The sequence below is a fragment of the Crocodylus siamensis genome, chromosome 6, assembly GCF_052110815.1.
Source record: "Crocodylus siamensis isolate JL-2025a chromosome 6, ASM5211081v1, whole genome shotgun sequence".
NCBI lineage: Eukaryota > Metazoa > Chordata > Crocodylia > Crocodylidae > Crocodylus > Crocodylus siamensis.
This window is the reverse complement of record NC_143400.1, coordinates 33,562,821-33,581,947: the sequence shown is the minus strand read 5'-3', so window position 1 is coordinate 33,581,947 and position 19,127 is coordinate 33,562,821. Positions and strand designations below refer to the sequence as shown.

At 62.5% G+C, this 19,127-nt stretch overlaps 1 protein-coding gene across 1 annotated transcript; it reads left to right on the top strand.

Moving 5' to 3' along the window:
- Nucleotides 1–1,539: 1,539 nt before the first annotated feature.
- Nucleotides 1,540–14,526, top strand: LOC149862266 (disintegrin and metalloproteinase domain-containing protein 9-like). The gene is made up of 18 exons (XM_090056057.1): nucleotides 1,540–1,704; nucleotides 1,786–1,850; nucleotides 1,951–2,029; nucleotides 2,100–2,176; nucleotides 5,856–6,027; nucleotides 6,283–6,354; nucleotides 6,435–6,506; nucleotides 6,854–7,023; nucleotides 7,151–7,229; nucleotides 7,449–7,579; nucleotides 7,654–7,915; nucleotides 8,140–8,332; nucleotides 8,435–8,546; nucleotides 10,661–10,844; nucleotides 11,543–11,623; nucleotides 11,997–12,102; nucleotides 14,026–14,234; nucleotides 14,308–14,526. Exons 1-18 carry the CDS (start codon nucleotides 1,540–1,542, stop codon nucleotides 14,383–14,385), a joined length of 2,307 nt encoding a protein of 768 aa, XP_089912183.1. The 3' UTR covers nucleotides 14,386–14,526.
- Nucleotides 14,527–19,127: the final 4,601 nt, after the last annotated feature.

Genomic DNA, 19,127 nt, shown 5'->3' with positions numbered 1-19,127 from the left:
GGACTTTCAGAAGGCCTTTGACACAGTGTCGCACCCGGTTCTTACAAGCAAGCCGAGCAGCTGCCAAGCGGATTTTTTCATGGTTGGGCGGGTGAAAAACTGGCTCACAGGATCCCCCGAGAGCAGCAGTGGATGGGGCGGTTTCTCCCTGGAGGGATGCGGGCGGCAGTGTACCCCGAGGCTCGGTCCTCGGAGCAGTGCTATGTAATATCTATGTGGCAATTTGGACGAAGGGGTCAAAAGGGGTCCAAATGCGCGGATGACATGAAACGATGCGGCACGGTAAATGCGCCGGAGGGCAGGGAGTGAATGCAGGCAGATTCAGACAGGCCGGAGAAGTGGGCCACTCAGAACAGGATTCAATTCAACAAGGAGAAATGCAAGGTGCTGCCCCCGGGGAGAAAGACTCGCCAACCCCACCCCCGTACAGCCAGCGGGGGACAGGTCTGAGCACCATGACAGTGGAAAGGGACGTTGGAGTGCTGGCCAATGCGCACGAGTCGCTGGTGCGACGAGGGACAGGCGAGGCTCACCACACACTGTCTTGCGTCAGCAGGAGCCCCGCGAGCAGGTCTAGGGAAGCGATCGTTCCCCTGTACGCGGCATCGGTGAGGCGGCAGACGGGGTACGCGTCCAGGTTTGGGTGTTGCACTTCGAGAGGGATGTGGATCACCCCGCGCCCTCCCCCCCGTCATTCTCAACGGGCAATTTGCTAGTACGGAGCGTGTTGGCTTGCACGAGGAACGGGGGTTTGGCCCAAGACGATGGTTGCCCATCCTTTTTGGGCTGCCCCACACCACGTCTCTCTGGCACCGGGGGCCTCTCCCGGACACGTCTGACCGGCGTTTGGCCCAGCCCGGTGCACGGTTTCTTTGTGCTGGCGCCAATCGGTGTCCGGAGGGGTCCCCCAGCAGCGCCGAGGCGTGGCACGGGGTGGCCCGAGAAGGGTTTCTGGGTCTAATCTCAGCCCGAGGTCCAGGTCCTCGCTCGGGTCCGTGCACTGAGCCCGGCGGCCGGGACCGGTGTGCCGGCAGCCGCTTGGGCCGGGCCAGTCTCTGGCTGGAGACATCGGGGCCGGTCCCCCGGCGGCACGGGCCGAGAAGGACGGCCGGGGACCGTCCCGGTTCTGCACTGGGCTCTGCACGCTTCGCGCAGCGGCCGGGCTGCTTTCAGTCGGCCGGCTGGCACGGCCCAACGGCGCGGCGCGGCTGCCCGGCAGGACTGCGGCCCGGTGGCTTCGGCATGCCGCTTGGGGCGGCCCAGGAAGCGTTGGGCCCCATGGTCCCATCCTCATGTCACCGTCCCGGAGGGCCCTGCGGGACGGGGCGTGTCGCCGGTCTCTCCAGCGGGTGTCGTCATCCGTGACGGGCTCTAGGTTGGCGTTGAAAAACGGCCCCGGCCAGCAGCGGGAGAGGGCGGAGCGGCGCCCGCCCGCCGGCGGCTGCCATTGGTGGGCGGGCGGCGCGGGCGCGGCCAATGGGCGCGAGGGGCGTGCGCTCGCGCGGGCCGGTTGCGGGCGGGACGGGGCGGGGCGGGGCGATGGCGGCGCTGGCCCTGGTGCTGCTGGCGCTGGGCGCGGCGGCGGGCCCGGCCTCTCGCCGCCCGCTCCCGCTGCCCTCAGGCGCCGGCCGGGCGCCCCGCTTGGCCCACTACGAGCTGAGCGTGCCCCGCCGCCTGGAGCCGCGGCACGGGCCGCCGGCGAAGGTAGGTGAGCGCGGCGCGGCGCGGCGCGGGGCGGCCGTTGGAGGGCCCGCGACGACACGGGGGTGTCTCCGTTGGTGCCAGGACGAGGTCTCCTATCAAGTGTCGGTGGCGGGGCAGCGCCGCGTGCTCCACCTGCTGCGCAAGAGGTCGGCGGGGCGCGGGCCGCGGGCCGGGGGCGAGGCGCCTGGCCGCGCCGGTGCTGCCGCGAGCACCCGGGACAGTGTCCCTCTCGTCCCCGCCCCCCAGGACGCTCATCGCCCGGCCCTTCCCCGTGTTCACCTACGGCGCCCGCGGAGCCCTGGTGGCCGACTACCCCTTCACGCCGGTAAGCCGGGCCCTGGCAGCGCCGAGCGGCGGGGCCGGGGCAGCGCGCTGAGGCGGGCTCTGCCCCGCAGGACGACTGCTACTACCACGGCTACGTGGAGGACGTCGCCGAGTCCCTGGTCGCGCTCAGCACCTGCGCCGGGCTCCGGTAAGGGCGGGCGGCGGCGGGGGAAGCGCGAGGCAGGCCCGGCGAGCCGCGTGCTCGAGGAGCTGGGCCAGCGGGGGGCGGGGGCGGGGAGCCCTTCCTTAGGGCCCGGTCCTGATTCCTGGTTCCCGGCTCCCGCGTGCAAGCTCGTCGCGACCCATTCGCGAACCACATGCCCGAAGAGAGAACTGCACGAGCTGTGCCCAGGCTCGAATTAGAGCCCTCTGCAAAAGTCCAAGTCGGATGGGAGGACGGGGCAAAATGCTCCTTGGGCCAGCCATCCCAACTTTCCTGTCACGGAGAAGCCTGGCCCCACCCTGCTCCCGGCAGGGGCCGGGCCGGACTCTGGTCAGGGATGCCCGGGTGAGTCCGCCGACGCCATGGAGCGAGAATGTGGGGTGGCTGAGAAGGATGCACACGCATCATCCCAGCCCAAAATCCCATTCCTTATTCAGGTTGGGATACTTAGCCAGGTGTCTGCGGGGTGGTGTCGGGTGACAGCCTGGCAGTGCCAAACGGCGCTTTGGGGCAGGCCAGCGTCCGGTTGGAGCTGTCCGGCTGACTCCCACCGTGCTGCCGAGGCGTAGCGCGGGGTGGCCCAAGAAGGAGTTCTGGGTAGAACCCCAGCCCCAAATCCAGTTCCTTGTTCAGGTCCAGATGCTTGGCACCATCTCGGGCGGAGGGGAACGTGTCAGCAGGCAGCCTGGCATAGGCAAACTGTGATTTGGGCCAGGCAAGTTTGAGGTCAGAGATGTCTGGGAGCATCCACTGGCAGCACAGAGATGTGTCCCGGGGCACTGAATCATAGAATCAGTGAGTGGGAAGGGACCTGGACAGATCATTGAGTCCGACTCCCTGCCATGAGCAGGAAGGAGCACTGGGAGTGGCAGGGGTCATAAGACCCCAGCCAGGTGCCTATCTAGTCTCCTCTTGAAGATTTCCAGGGAAGGTGAGAGCACCCCCTCTCTGGGGAGCCTATTCCAGGCTCTGGCCACCCTTACCGTGAAATAGTTCTTCCTAACATCCAACCTAAACCTCTCCTCCCTCAGCTTGTGACCATTGTTCCTGGTGACCCCAAGGGGGCCCCTAGGGAACAGACTTTCCCCGAGTCCCTGCTGCTGGCCCCTGATAAGGTTGTAGGCAGCCACAAGATCCCCCCTCAGTCTCCTCTTGCAGAAGAGATTCAGGTCCTTCAGCCTCTCCTCATAGGGCTGGCCACGGAGGTCCCGAACCATATAAGTGGCCTCCTTTGGACCTTCTTCAGGTTCCCCACATCCCTCTTGAAGTGCGACGCCCAGCACTGGACACAGTACTCCAGCTGTGGCCTGACCAGCGCTGCATAGAGGGGGAGCAAGACCTCTCTGGACCCATTAGTGATGCCCCGTTGATGCAGGACAGGGTGCGGTTGGCTCTGCCTATCGCTTCGTCACATTGGCGACTCGTATTCATCCTGGAGTCAGTCCTGACTCCAAGATCCCTCTGCCTCTGTGCTGCTGAGAGGATCAGCCCCTAAGCAATAACCATAATGCTGGTTCCCTCTCCCCAGGTGCAGCACCCTGCACTTGTCCTTGTTGAACCGCATCCTGTTCAGATCCGCCCACTTCTCTAACCTATCGAGGTCTGCCTGGACGCTGTCCCTGCCTGCCGGTGTATTCATTTTACCCCACAGCTTGGTGTCATCAGCGAACTTGAAGAGGGTGCTCTCCACACCCTTGTCCAGGTCGCTAACTCCCTCTCAGCAGCCCGAGAAGGAGTTGTAGGCCAAAATCCGGTTCCTTACTTGGGTCCATAGACTGTGCATGGCAGCCGGGGAGCCCTCTGTCGGTAGCCCAGCACAGCCCAAGCACAATTGGGGCCGGGCAAGTTCTTGGTCGGAGGTGTCCAGCCTCCCTCAGTGGCCCGAGATGGATTTCTGGGCATAACTGCGCCCCCAGATCTGTTTCCTGGTTTGGGTCAGAGACGTAGTACCGTGTTTGGGGCAGGGGGTGAGGTGGCAGTCAGCAGCCTGGCACAGGCCAACTGTGATTTGGGCTGGGCAGAGAGGCACAGGGCGAGGCAGCACCAAGTGCACTTCCATAGATGTAGCCCGGCGACCACAGCGCAGTCCAGCAGCAGCCTGGCCCGACCAAACCGCGATGTGGCCCGAGCGAGTGTCTGGGCCGAGCCGTCCAGGAGTCTTCCCCAGTGGCACCGAGACATGTTTCAGGGTGGCCTGAGAAGGATTTCTGGGCCTAATCCCAGCTTTGGGCTGGGTGAGTTGCCAGTCGGAGAGGTACGGGAGAGTTCTCGAAAAGGACCTCTAGCTGAAATCCCCCTGGCAGGAGGTCTAGCCGCGATCGCAGCCCCAAAGCCGGGTCCCCATTCGAGCCGTTCTACTGGGCACGGGGGCCGACAGCCGGCATGGGCGGGACAGTAGTCGGCGCCTTTTGGTCCATTCCCCCAGTGGCCTCGATGGGAAGGTTGAGCTGGCCTGAGAGGTGCTTTGCCCCCTACTGCCATCCTCAACGGACCTCACTGGTGGGCTCTGTCCCAGAGGTGGGATATTACCAGACACAGCAGTGGGTGCCTCAGCCTAGCTCCTACCAGTCTCTTGCTGCAGGATGTGCAGCACATGAATCTCGAGAGGTAGAGGGGGTGGTGGTGGTGGTGGGTGTGTGCGCGCGCACGTACACTCCAAGAGGTTCCCCCTCTCCCACCGACGGGAACACATCAGGTACACAAACGGTTGTGGGAGGTGTAGGGACTCTCCTCCCCCTATAGAGCAGAGGCAGACTACCACTGGGGACTTAGCCATATACCTTTTAAGGAGAGAATACTGGGAACATAACCAGTATAAACCAAGGGGCACAACACCCCGAGGGGGTAGGATTCAACAAAGGTCAGACACTTACACTCAGAGACAGTCATCCAGCTGACAAAACATAGGGTTAACCAGAATGTAAAACACAAACAGCAGAACAAGCAATAGTGGGCGGTGAAATATAAAAAAAAGGCACAAAATGTCAAATGGCAAGGACTATCAACCCAGATCTCCCATGTGATAAGGAGCAAGTTTACCACACAGCCCCCAGAGCCGGGCCTCGGGTCGAGCTGCCTGGCCTCTGATCGGAGGAGCTGGAAGCAGAGCTGGGAACCTCCGGCTTGCTGCTCAGATCCTTGCTGGAGCTGGGGAGCCTCTCCTGCTGAGAGTCTAACGGCTACCTGCAGGTCCCAGTCTTTCAGGCACTTCTGGGACAACCGCAACTACCCCACTGGCCCAGCTCTTTGAAGCTCCTTCCTTGCAGTCCCTGGCTGGTCTCCCCTGAGTCAGCCTCACTGCCCCTTTTATCCCCCTCCAGGTGACCCAAGGGGCCAATCAGGAGACAGGAGGGTGAGTCTCTGGGGCCTGATTCGTGAGGAAAGGGAATCCGAAGTCTTCCGGTCATCTTTTACCCCTTCAAACCCCCTGGGCTAAGTCCCTGCCAGCCAGCCGTCCCATCAGCTCCACGCAGGCCCTGGGAACTGGGACCAGGCCCTGGCCCCAAGGAAGGGGAACCGGGGAGCAGGGGCGGGGAGGGCTGCAGTGGTGGGGCGGGCCCTGCCACAGAGTAGGAGCAGGTGCTGGGCTCGGGCAGCCTGGCGGTCGGGGTTCGGGGCCTGGGCGGTGTCCCGGCGTCTCTAAAGGGCCTCTCCGCCTTTGCAGGGGGCTGCTGAGGATCGGGGGGTGCAGCTACGGGATCGAGCCCGTGGAAGGCTCGCGCACCTTCCAGCACATCGTGTTCCGCCTGGCGGAGGGGCGCAGGGCCGCCAGGCGCTGTGGGGTGGCAGGCGAGGCCTGGCCTCCGAGCCCGGCGGCTGGGAGAGAGAGCGCCGCGGTAAGTGGGGGGGGGAGGTACTGGGGGCGGGTGGGACAGAGTCCCAGCGGGTGTGCCTGGGCCCCTAGAGACGGGGGTCGTGGTCCAGGGTTGCAGGGGGCCTTGCCGAGGATGGGGGCAGAGTCCGGTTTTGTGGCTGCGCAGGGCCGGACGGAGCTGCCCAGTTGGGGGCGGGCCGAGCACGTGCGGGGGGTGGGGGCAGGCAGGGGCTGCGGGTCGGGGCCAAGGGCCGTCAGCCGTACGGTGTGTGCGCAGCAGAGGATGCCGTCGCCCATCTGGCTGCACGCGCGCTACATTGAGGTGTTCGTCGTGGTGGACCGCGAGCAGGTCAGTCAGCGGGGCACAGGGCATTGTGGGGCGCAGCTCGGCAGGGCCGGCAGCCAGGGCCTGTGCTTGTCTCGTGCCAGTACGTGTTCCTGGGCAGGAACGAAACCGCCGTGAAGAGGAAGGTGTTTGACACTCTCAACACGGTGGACACGGTCAGTGGAGGACCGGGCGCAGGAGCTGCCGGACTGTCCCGAGGGGCACACACTCCCTTTCCGGGGGGCGGGCGTTGGGCTAGGTCCTGGGTCGGACCAGGGGGTGGCCCGGGACAGCTCAAGCCGACTGTAGGAGGCGGAGGGTGTCCCTGGGCGCAGCCAGGCCCAAGGGAGCCTGGGACGGCGCGGGTCGGCAGCCCAGTGGGGCGCTTCCCGTGGAGAGAGGCCTGAGCGTGCGGGTCCCACGCTCGTCCCACTTCGGGCTGCTCGGGCCCGGGAGGCCGTGCGAGCCAGCGGGGAAGGCCGGGAGCGGGAAGCCTACCAGCAACGTGCCGGGCTGCCCCTAGGTGTACCGGACCCTCAACCTGCGCGTGGTGCTGATGGGAGTGGAGATCTGGACGTACAACAACCAGGTGCAGGTGGTGGGCGACATGTCTGAGGTTCTGGCAGACTTCAGCACGTGGCGGCAGGCACACCTGCGGCCGCGGGTGGCGCACGACGTGGCGCATCTCTTCGTGTGAGCGGGGAGCCGGCGGCGTCGCGGCCAGAGGGAGACGGGTGCCCGGGCCGGCCGGGGAAGGGGAAGGGGAAGGGCCACGCGGGCGCCCCAAGGAGATCCCCGCAACCGTCTCTCCTCCTGACAGGTACCAGAGCTATGGGGAGGTGCTGGGGCTGGCCTACGTGGGCTCGGCATGCACGGGCAGGCCCACCGGGGTCGAGACGGTGAGCCCGTGCCCCGGGGTGGGTGGCCGGGGGGGGTCTCTTTTGGAGGAGCTCCGCCCCGGGCCGCAAGCACTCCGTTGCTCGGGCAGTGTTGCGGGGGTAGCTGCGCAGAGGCTTGGCTCGGCAGGAGGGAGAGGGCGGTGGGCGCCTGGCAGGGGGGGTCTTGTGAGGGCACGCTGCACACAAAGGTGCCACGGACACGTCTTGTCCCGGCAACAGATGGCAAACCTGCCGGCCTCCTACTTTGCGCCTCTGGTGGCGCACGAGATGGGCCACAACCTGGGCATGCGGCACGACGCGGTGGGCTGCGTCTGCAACCACACATACTGCATCATGAATGCCGCCATCCAGTGAGTGCCCGGAGCGGGGGGCCGGGGCAGGGAGGGAAGCCGTGGCGGTCACGGCCCTGCGTGGCTCCACACAGGGAGACGCCGCTGTTCAGCAACTGCAGCCAGAGGCAGTATGCGCAGCTGCTGCTGGATCGCAAGGGGGACTGCCTGCTGAACCTGCCTGCAGAGGACTTGCTCTTCAAGGGCAAGACCTGTGGCAACAAGGTGGTGGACAAGGGTGAGCCATGCGACTGTGGGCCCCCGGAGGAGTGCCGCAGGGACCCGTGCTGCCAGGCCGGCTGCAAGCTGAAGCCCGGGGCGGTCTGTGCCGGGGGGCTGTGCTGCCGCAGGTGTCAGGTAAGGTGGGGGCCAGGGCGGGCGCTGGGCAGCAAGGAGCTGGGGGTGCCGCTCGGGGAGGGAGGCGTGGGGCTGGTGGTTTCTGTGGGACAGGATGGTGCCATGAGGCTGGGGTGGGGTGTGACGTGGGGAAATGGGTAGCATGGAGAAGGGGGGCCAGGGCCCTGGGGAGGCTGCATGCCCCAGCGGGAGGAAGGGCTCCGGCGGCCTGGCACTTCCCGCAGCTCCTGCGCCGGGGCACGGTGTGCCGAGAAAGCAGCGACAAGTGCGACGTGGCCGAGTACTGCGAGGGCAACTCCACGCATTGCCCGGAGGATGTGCACTTGCCAGACGGGGCGCCGTGCGGTGAGGGCAGCCGCTGCTACCGCGGGTCCTGCTTCGACAAGAACATGCTCTGCGCGCGCATCTTTGGCAGGGGTAGGAGCGCGGCCAGGGGCGGTGGGCCGGGGGCAGGCTGGCGGGTGGCGGGAGGCGCGGGGCCCCACGGGCTGACCAGATCCTGTCTGTCGTGTGCCACAGGGGCAAGAGCAGCGCCGCTGGCCTGCTTCCGCACCATCAACATGCGCGGGGACCGCTTTGGCAACTGCGGCAGGACGGCTCGTGGCACACACTACTGGCCCTGTGAGCCCGAGTAGGTGCTGGAGGGGGGAAGGGGATGTGGGCTGGGGGTGGGTAGTGCTTCATGGTCTTGGCTGTTACCCGATTTGCCCATCACTTTGGGCTGCGCTCCTTGACTAGGGATGTGTTTCCAGGGTCTTTGTCAGGCTCTGCACGCGCTGCATGTGTTACCTGTGTTTCTATTCGGAGCCGGGTCTCCCCCTTCTGCCAGTCCTCAGCCCCAAGGGAGCTATCTCGCGGGACTTTGTTTCAATGGGGCTGGGTTCCTCCGGTTCCCGAATCGGCCACACACCCACCAACACGCACAAGTGAACGTGATGTGCCGGCCCGGCTGTGACATGGGTCGATCGGCACAGCCAGGCCGACACAATAAACTGCGGTGACATGGGAGCACGCCGGTAAACGGAGTAGCTCTGCGTCTGTCCGGTTGTCCCGCTGACACCCTTTTGGGCCAGCGCTCGGTTTGTTAGGGCCTGTCCGAGCCAAACCCGCACGAGCCGATCCCTTACGCGTTTCCGACTCAGCACAGCCCAAGCTCCGGCCTCTTCATGAGCGGCCCCGCGGCACGTCTGGGCTGTGCAGGGATCTTCGGCTTAGATTAGAGACGCGTTGCTGCGGCGCGAGCGGGGAAGAAAAAGTAACAAAGGGCAAACGGGGTCTGGCGCAAACGTTCCCAGTGACGCCAGTGAGTTATTGCTAAGGCTACGCCATAGGTCACGGGCACGCCGAGGAAAACAAAGACAAACCCTTGCATCGTGAAGGATTTTGGGAAACTTGGCTCAGGCTCGAGCAGCACGGTTCCGGGTCAGAAATCTCGGCTGAGAGAGAAGGGAGCGAGAGCGCAAGAGGCGGGATCTGGCCGGTCCGAGGCACTCGGGTTCCCGCGCCGATGGGCCTAGTTCTTCACGTGATCCTCGAGGGGAGGCGATCCATTTCTTCTGGCTTTTTGGGAATGGCGGCAGAGAGATGCCTCCTCGCGAAGTGCTGCATTGCTGCTTTTGCGCAGATTGTCAGACCCTTGGTTTGGCCTCTGCGATGCATTCTTGTAGTAGTGGCAAGACTCGTCTTTTCTCCTGACAAGGGATTTGGAACATCGCTGGAAACCGATGAACGGCCAGGACAAACATTGGTGTTTAAGGAGTCACCAGACACCTGATAGACCGCGTGGGACACCTCGTCATTTCTGTAGAAACAATCGGTAGCTCGCGGCATTGGGGTCGTGGCTTTGTACCTGCTGGGAACACGCCTTGGCTTAGTGCGACTTTTCCCGGTCTCGCTCCAAGGGAGCGTTCGCTCGAAGCGCGCATTGCTTTTGCGGGGAGGACTCGTGCCAGTCCTCTCGGGGACAGCGTGACAGCCTTTGCAGTCAGGGCTCCGACAGGCCGGACGTTGCAACCGACCCGCGACCGTCGCTCGAATGTCGCCCGTACCCCTTCCGACTCGGTGTCTCACCTCAGCGGTCTGTAACCCGGCGACTGAATTTTAGTCGAGCGAGTGGAAACGGGCCTCCCGTTGTGGGACTGAGGAACGTACGGCCTGAGATGTTTATTCAGCTTGACTTGTGCTTAGTTCTGGGTGGATGAGATTGGGCAGGGGGGCGGGCCATGGACCGAGTCCTTTGGAAAGCCAGATGAGGCTTGATCTGATCAATGCTGAGCCGGGTGTGTGCGTCAGTGTGGTTCGATGAGCATTTGGAGCAGGGATCCCCCGTCGTGCTGCGCTCCCCTGCCTCTCTGATCCTAGAATTCACTGTGTCTTTGCTTTGGGCTCGTTCTCCCTCTCCCACGTAAGTGAATTGTCACCCGATCCCATGTCCAGGTGCAGATGAGCCCTAGGGCAGTTCTTCATTCTTGTCACCCTTATCTGGATGCATCTCACACTGCATCTTCATCGTCTTTTGTCATCAGTTCTTGCTCAGGTGGGGCGGGGGGCGGGATGGTTTGTACATTAGGCTGCGTCCTGTGCCTGGGTTCCCCGAGAACATGGAGCTGAGAGGCAAGTATGCTGTCGGGCCCTGGCCACAAGGGGGCTGGGGGTGGTCTGCAGGGTCTTGGGGCAGCCGGGGGGGGGGGGGTGTGCCTGGCAGCCAAGCATGGGGTTGTAAGGGCTCGTGTTGGGGCCATGCAGGGATGTGATGTGTGGCAGGCTGCAGTGCATGGACGTGCGCCGCCTGCCCAACTTGGGGGATCGTGTCACGGTGCTGCAGCATGCCACGGACAGGCTCGTGTGCTGGAGCGTGGACTACAGTGCGGGCAAGAACGAGCACGATATGGGAGCGGTGGACAACGGCACGCCCTGCGGGGACAAGAAGGTGGGGGCCAGAGGGGGTGCACTGAGCCTCTGGTGTGGGGGAGGGGTGGGCGTGCAGGGAGGCCAGGCCCAGGCAGGTCAGGAGGCAATTGCCTGCAGCTGGGCCTGGGCAGGGAGGGGCTAAGTAGGGTCAGGAGCGGGCAGGAATGGGCTGGCCTGAAGAGCCAGAGCTTAGTTGGGGTGGGTGGGCCTGGTGGAGGTGGGGAAAGGAGCTGCCTGCCAGGGGAGCTTGTAGGGAAGCTGGAGAGGGAGAGTTGCATTGAGTTGCTGTTGTGCTAGCCCTGGTGTGGTGCGTAAGGCCCAGGTGGGGAGTAGTTGGCCCCTTCCCTTTGCGTTCAGCACAAGGGGCCTTGGCCCTAAGGCAGAGGGTGTTGGGGTTGCCAGCTGCCCTGCAGAAATGGGGGTGGGAGGCTTGGTGTCAGGGCCAGGGTGAGTCTTGGAGATGGAGGTGCATGTGTGTGTGTTGGGCTGGGGCAAGCGTGAGGAGGCCCTTGCAGCCCCATGGGTATGTGTTGTTGAATGGGAAGGCTCGCAGGGTCTCAGGTGGGGCTGTTTGATTTGGTAGGGGATTGCTACCTCTCAAGGTTTCTCCCCCCACCCTTGTTGTGGGGCTGGGACTGTAGCCAGGGAAGCGGGGGTGAGGCTTGTGGCTGGGGGGTGGGGGAGAGCCCAGCTAATGGGCTGGCTTTGTCTTGGCAGGTGTGCATGAACCGCACCTGTGTGGGGCTGTTGGTGGACCAGGGAGCGTGCCAGGCGGAGAGGGATTGCAATGGCAATGGGGTGAGTGCCAAGTCTGGGGTGGTTGGCTGGGGAGCGGGGCAGGGGTGGCGTGCAGCAGTGTGGGTCAGCGTGCTGGCCGGTTCCCTGCAGCATGCTGGGCGGGGTGGGGTGCAAAGGGGAGCTGAGAAGGGAGGGGGCTGGGCTTTAGGCAGCCAGGTGGGCTGGCGAGCCTTGGGAAGGTCAGGGGGCCAGGGGCACAAGGCGGCCTTGTGCTGTGGCCGAGCCGGGAGGCTCACGGGCGCTGCCCAAGGCAGGGTTGCTCGGGTTGCCCTGTGGAGGTGGGGAAGGAGCAGTGTGTTGTGGGGCTGGGTGGTGGAGGGCCCATGTAGGAGAGGGAGTGGCAGTAACTGGGGTTGTGGTGCGTGAGCTGCAGGTGTGCAACAGCAAAGGCAACTGCCATTGTCACGCGGGCTGGGCCCCACCGGATTGCCTGAAGCCTGGCTCAGGGGGCAGCGTGGACAGCGGCCCTGTGCACAGAGGTAAGCGGAGCAGCCTGGGGTGGACGGTGGGGGCTGTGGGCCGCAGCAAGGGGTGCCGGGGTTCTGCTCGTGTATGTACTACTTTGCAGGGTGGATGGACTTGAATGAAGGTGTGGTGTTTTTTGGGGGGGTAGTTTAAGTCCCAATGGGAACCAGCCAGAGAGAACCCTGGTGCAAGTGACTGGTTTTGAAATGCAGGCTGCTGCGGATACTTGTTTGCGCAGGTCTTGAACGGTGGTGCCGAGCTGATGGCTAAAACCTTGTAAATGGCCATCTGTATACAGCTTGGGATGGCATGTGCCCCTAATGCTGTTTGTCCATGTGCCTCAATTGTAGTCCCTCTCATGGGCGAGGCATTGTGAGATGCACGCTGTCTGTCTGCATTCTGCAACCTAGATGTTGTCTGCCTCGGGCCTGCTGTTGTGGCAAGTTCCTGGAGCCAAGCGGAAATGGGCCTTTTTTTGTCCTGCTCTTCCCCCTTGTGCCTGATGGTTTTTTTGTGAGGGTTGGAGTGACCGCTCAACCAGGGAGAGAGGATTTGCCCGGTGTCTGCAGAGGAAGCGAGCACCGCCCCTGAAAGAACTGTGTTTTCAAGGTGGCTGGTGAAGGATTTCCACCCGGTCAGGGGAGCGCCTTCGTTTGAGGCATCGTCCGCACAAGCATCTATGAGAATAGGCTGGCTTTTAAGTGAGGGGGGCCGAGTGGCCGGCTGCAGAACTGCCCGGAGCGTTTTGAGCCAAAGCTGAAGGGGGTCCAACGGCGGCTTTCTGTCACTTCTGGAGAAACGCTAGTCTTTGGCAGGGAGATGCGGGTAATGGGTGCCACGGCCATAGGAGACAAAGGAGCCGATGTCTGCGGCAAAGTGGCACGTGCAGCCCATTCTGCGGTCTTGTCAGTGCTGTTGCCACGGCTTCTCAAATCCTGGCTTGCGGGCAGTTACTGAGGCACCTCTCCTTTTGAAGGGAGAGAGGCGATCCTGTCCTGTGTTGTCACGTGGGCATGGGTGCCCGGATCACTGTCGGTTGCTTCTGCAACTGTGTCGTCTGCCAGGCATTGAGTGGTGGCTCTGGATGGACGGGAGGCCAAAGTCTGTGCTGCTGATGTGGGATTCTGCAAGAGAGAAATATGTGTTTTTTGTAAATCGGTTGCCTTTGCAGCTCTTTGCACTCTTGCAGGTAGGTCACTGTTTCCCTAATGTTTTCTGGCTCTTCTTTCCAGCAAGGGGGCCAAGCTGACTCTCAAGAGGGACGGCTCTTAGTGCGTGCCCCCTCGCATTTGAAGGCGACACATGGGATGGGGCTGCCCTGGGAAAGCACAGTAGGGCCAAGGCCGCTCCAAAATTGGGAGAGTGTGACAGCTGCTTTCTGTCCTGTGTGCTTGGATGATTTAGGTTGTAAACGTAGGTAATGGATGAAATGAGCCGTAGAGCTAAACTAGACCTTTTTTTCCTCTCTCTCTGTATCTCTACAACCCTCAGCATGGCACAACTGTCCTTGTGGCGCAAGGCCACGAGACAGCGTTGGAGAGGAAATGCCTTAGCGGATGGAGCAGTCAATCTGAGTCACTGCCTGCTGATGCGTGGTTTTCAGAAGGGCCTCTTTTTTGTTCTGGGCACCGGGTCCCTTAGGGCAAGTGGCTGAGCTGGTTCTGATGTGGCAAAAGCATAGGGGACCCTAGGAAGTGGCATGAGCTCTGTGGAACTTAGCGGGCTCTGCTCACGCAGGCCAGATGAGAAGCAGAGACCAAAAGGCCCAGACTCTTGGAAGGCGGAAGCTGGCTGTCGGGCCGGACAGGGACTAGAGTCCACGGATACTTTGCGTGTGTGGTTCTGGCCATCTTTGAGAGGAGAGGGAAAGGTAGGGTTTTACTGACTATCTTTCAAAAGAAAAAGGCAAAGTGTCTTTCTCCCCTCTTTCTCTGCAGGTCCTGGGCTGAGCAGGGGCCTGGTGGCGCTCATTGCTTGTGCTGTCGTGTTGGCTGTCGGAGCTGTGGGCGTGCTGGCCTGGCAGGCGTACCGCAGGAAAGGTGGCTGGGGCTGGGGCCGGGGCCGGGCCCAGAAACGGGGGCAAGCGGCTGGCCGAAGACCGCCGGCACCATCTGCACAACGTTCGGGCCAGCAGCAAGCGGCAAAGGTAGGGGTACTTGCCGTGTGGTTTTTGCTGGTGTCGGGGTGAGCGGAGATGCAGATAGGCCCCTTGTCTGCAGGCCAAGCGGCAGAGGAGCAGGCTGTCTCGAGTGGGCAGCACAGTGTCGCAGGCGAGCCGAGCTTCCAGCTGGCGTTGATGAAGTGGCTGTTGTTGTTTGTGAGGCAGGGCAGCAATAAAGTGGCAGCGTTTGGGGCTTGTGGCATGTCAGCAGCAGCAGTGTGAGTAGACTGATGTTTGTTTGACAGCCTTTTATGGAGTGTGTGGAGGACAGGGAGCAGAGAGGTTTGTGGGTTTTTTTGCTGGGGGTTCTGGGACTTAAGGAAGACTAGGAGTGGGGGGAGGGGTCCCTGGGGCGGAGGTTCTCTCTCTCAAGGGAGATAGGGGAGATGGTGCGGGGGGTGGGGGGGGAAGAGTGCTGGGCTGGGGGTGGAGGGGGGCCTGCACCATGCTCTTACCAGAGGGCTGCCTTGGTCCTCTGCCTGGCCCTGCTGGTGCTCAGCAGCAGCAGCTGCCTGCAGGGGCAGTGGGGCTGCCCAGGCTGCCCTGCAGAAGAGCCTTCCCCCCACCCCTACCACCACCTCCCACTCACCTGGCGGGGCTACAGAGGCAGCCTGCTGCTCCAGGCTGGCCTCTGGGAGGAGAGGGCTCGGGTGCTGGCCACAAAGCGACCCCTGGCACTCAAGTACCACCCAGAGTCCAAGAGCACTGTGCAAGTCCACAATGTGCCAGCTGTGGGATGTCTGGACGGAGGAGACGTGGATGGAGGCCAAAGGGAGGAAGCGCTCTCGGACCCGGCTGCCTTCTGGCCTGCATGCTGCTGCACAATCACTCACATCCACATGTTGGCCCTGCCCACCTTGGAAGCTCACAGGCCTGCTTTTCCAGGCACTCCCCTCCCAGCCCCCTGCTCTGGAGGAGGTGGTGGCCTCCCTGACTGTGAAGTAGCGCTTCCTGATGTCTAGTCTGAATCTACCCTCCACCAGTCAGAGCGGGCTCCCTGCTCCTGGCGGCACATCTGCTCTCCCCAACCCCTGAGCTTGGCCACGCCACTGTAGGGTCGCTTCCCAGCAGCCTACTGGAGACAGGCCTCAGGCAGCAGCCCCCAATTCCCAGCAAGGCTGACAGCTTAGCCCACCCCACTCGGCCCCTTCCCTGAGCCCCAACAGACTGCAGCGCCCATCAACAAGGAGACAACCCAAAGTCAAGTCAGCCCTCTGCCACCGCGCCCCACCACTTAAGCACTGCCACCCTCTGGTTCAGGCCTCTGCTGAGAGCCAAGCTCTGTCTGTGCAAACAAGACAGGAGCCTCCCTTTTGCACGCTTGGCTCTGGTGCACGGGGCCAAGCCCCCCTCTGCCAGCACGTGCAAGGCAGCATCAAACAACACAAAGGCAAGACAAGCCTACTTACAGGCCTGCCTAATGGCACAAACAAGTTGCCACTCAAGCAGGCGCAACCGCCTCAGCCCAAGGCACCTGAGCCCCTCGCCTGCCTCAAGCGGCCACATGCCCCACGGGCACTGCACTTCTACCCTCTGTGGGCCAGCCCCCCCACACCGACTCCCCCCTGCCCCCGACACACACAGCTCCCCTCCCAACAGCGCCACAGGCCCAGGGCTTACCCTGCTCTGGAGCACCTTGACTGTGACCACCAGGCACCAGACCCCCCAGCACAGTGGAGACAGCCCACTCCCAGAGCCCACAAACCCCCAGGAGGCTGAGCCTTGTCCAAGGACAGGTCAGGACACTGGCACGCCAGCCTCCTAGGCCCAAGGAGGCACCACGCTCCAAGACAAACGTGGATAACCTGGAGATGGTGCAGAGAAGGGCTGCTCACAGGGTCAAGGGCACCTGGACCTCTTCAGCCTCCACGAGACAAGGCTGGGAGGCAACCTTGTGGCTGCATATAAATTCATCCTGGGAGCGCAGAAGGGAATCAGTGAGGCTCCGCTCACCAAGACGCCCCTGCCGGTCCCAAGAAATGGCTGCAAGCTAGCACACAGCAGACTGCACATTAGGAAGAACTTCTTCACAGTTAGGTAGAGTGGCCAGCATCTGGAATGAGCTCCCAAGGGAAAGGGTGTTCTCCCCTGCCCTGGGGGGGCTTCAAGAGGAGGTTCTGTAGGCACCTGGCTGGGCTGCTCTGAACCCAGCCCACTTTCCCACCTAGACACGGGGTCAGACCCAGTCATCTGCTGAGGTCCCCTGCCGACCCTAACATCCACGAATCCACAGCCTGCACAGCAAGTAGCCAAGTCAGCCCCACAGGCCTCCGTCACCAAGCAGCACCAGGACCACCCCCCCACCCAGACCTGCACCACCCCAGGATGCACCCACTCCACTGGGCTGGGGCTGGGCAGTGGCTGCATGCACCCCCCCTTCACCACCTCTTTGCCCAGGCCACAGCTCCCCAGCCCCTATCCAGGCTGCCCCAAAGGGGGGGCACCCCTCACCACACCCAGCCTCACACCCATTTCCCCAGCCTCCTCCAAACCCTTGCTCAGGAAGCCCAGGGTGCAACATCCACGCTCCCGCCTTTCAGAGTTGGTTGTGTCGGAAGGGACACGAGCAGATCGTCGAGTCCGACCCCCTGCCCTGGGCAGGAAAGAGCACTGGGGTCAAACGACCCCAGCAAGGTGTTCATCCAGCCTCCTCTTAAAGACCCCCAGGGTAGGAGCCAGCACCACTTCTCTCGGAAGTTGGTTCCAGATCCTAGCCGCCCTGACAGTGAAGTCACGCCTCCTGATGTCTAGTCTGAATCTCCCCTCTGCCAGCTTGTGACTGTTATTCCTGATCACTCCTGGTCATGCTCGGGGGAACAGGGACTCCCCCAGTGCCTGCTGGTCTCCCCTGACCACTTTGTAAACAGCCACCGGATCCCCCCCCCCCAGCTTTCTCTTGTGGAGACTCAACGGGTTCGGGTCCCTGAGCCTCTCCTTATAGGGCCTGCCTTGCTGCCCCCTGACTGTGAGTGGCCCTCCTCTAGACCGTCTCCATGTTGTCCACATCTCCCCAGAAGTGCAGCACACAGACCTGGACACGGTACTCCAACTGCAGCCTGACCAGTGCCACATAGAGGGGGAGGATCACCTCCTTGGACCTGCTCAACATGCATCTGCGGGTGCACGACAAGGTGCGGTCAGCCTTCCTGACGGTGTCATCACATTGCCGGCCCATGCTCATTTTGGCCTCCACGACTCCAAAATCCTTTTCTGTCTCTGCACTGACGAGAAGGGAGTTCCCCAGCCTGTAGGTATGGTGCTGGTTCTTCCTCCCCAGGTGCAGCACCTTGCACTTGTCAGTGTTGAATCCCATCCTATTCTTGTCCGCCCACCCCTGTAACCTGTCTAGGTCCCAATGCAGCCTATTTCTCCCTTCTAGCATGTCCACGTCCCCCCACATCTTACTGCCGTCTGCAAATTTGAACAGGGGGCTTTTCACCCCCTCGTCCAAGTCACCGACAAACAGGTTGAAAGGTGCGGGCCTGAGAACCGAGCCCTGGGGGACCCCACTGCCATGTCCCTCTGGGTCGAATAATACCGTGCACCACCGCTCTCTGGGTCCGGCCCTCCGGCTGCTTAATGACCCATCTGACTGTGTAGGTGTCGATGCCACAGTCCCCTAGCTTTTTAATGAGAATGGGGTGAGAGACAGGATCAAAGGCCTTCCTAAAGTCCAGAAACGGTACGTCCACCACTACCCCTGCATCCACAGATTCAGTTACCTGGTCATAGAAGGCCACCAAGTTGATCTGACAGGACCTGCCTCGAAGGAACCCGTGTCGGTTGCCACTGAGCATAATCTCCCCTGCTGGCCCCTCGCGCACGTGCGCCACGATCACTCTCTCACAAAGCTTCCCTGGGACCAAGGTCAGACTGACTGGCCTAGAGTTGCCTGGGTCCTCCTTCCTTCCTTTCTTAAAAATGGGAACCACGTTGGCCCTCTTCCAGTCCTCCGGCACCATGCTACAGCACCACGAGTGCTCGTACAGCTGTGCCAGGGGTCCCGCAATGTCCTCTGCTAATTCCCTCAGCACCCTGGGGTGGAGATCATCAGGACTGGCTGATTTGAACGTGTCCAGTCCCCACCACAAATTCCCTGACTAGGTCCTCACCGAGCCTGGGCGCACCTCCCCTGGGGCCTGCGGGGTGGGGGGGTCCCTGCTCAGAAAAATGGAGGCAAAGAAACTGTTACATAGGTTAGCTTTGTCGTCAGGTGCAATGACCATGTTACCCAGTACCTTCTTTTTGCCCCCTATGTATTTAAAACAGGACTTCTTGTCCTCGATCTGGGTCGCTAATCTCAGTTCCATCTCTGCCTCGACCTCCCTGGCCACCCCCCTGCAGCCCCGAAGCCCTGAGCAACCAAGGGACGGCCCCTCCCTGCCATTGGGCCCCTTTTAGCTAGGAGACGTTCCCAGATGCTTTTGCTGAGCCACGGGGGCTTTTGCACCCTCTTCCCCCTTTGATCCACATTGGCATTACCTCCCTTTTGGCTCGGAGGATCATGTCCTTAAGGAATGACTGCTCCTCTCGGGCACCCAACTCCTCTCCCCTCTGGGACCTCGGTGCTTCCCCAACTAGTCTCTTTAGCTCGTTCAAGTCTGCCCTCCTGAAGTCCAGGGCTGCTGCGCTGGAGGGTGAATCCCAGCAGGCGATGATTGCTATGGCCCAGGCAGTCAAGCACCCGCAGCCCCCTCGCCAGGTCATCGCCTGTGGGCAGCACCAGGTCCAACAAGGCATCTCCCCTGGTGGGGCTGTGCACCTCCGGGGTTAGACGGAGGTCCCATATCTTGGCTGGGAACCTACGTGAGCGGTCAGACCTGGCTGACTGCTCTTCCCGACAGATGGCTGGAAAGTTCAGGTCGCCCACGATGACCA

Coding starts and splice junctions, on each gene's coding strand:
- LOC149862266 (XM_090056057.1), top strand. CDS start 1,540: ATGGCGGCGCTGGCCCTGGTGCTGCTGGCGCTGGGCGCGGCGGCGGGC. Junction 1,851..1,950: donor CTCCACCTGCTGCGCAAGAG/GTCGGCGGGGCG, acceptor CCCGCCCCCCAG/GACGCTCATCGCCCGGCCCT. Junction 8,333..8,434: donor CGCGCGCATCTTTGGCAGGG/GTAGGAGCGCGG, acceptor CGTGTGCCACAG/GGGCAAGAGCAGCGCCGCTG.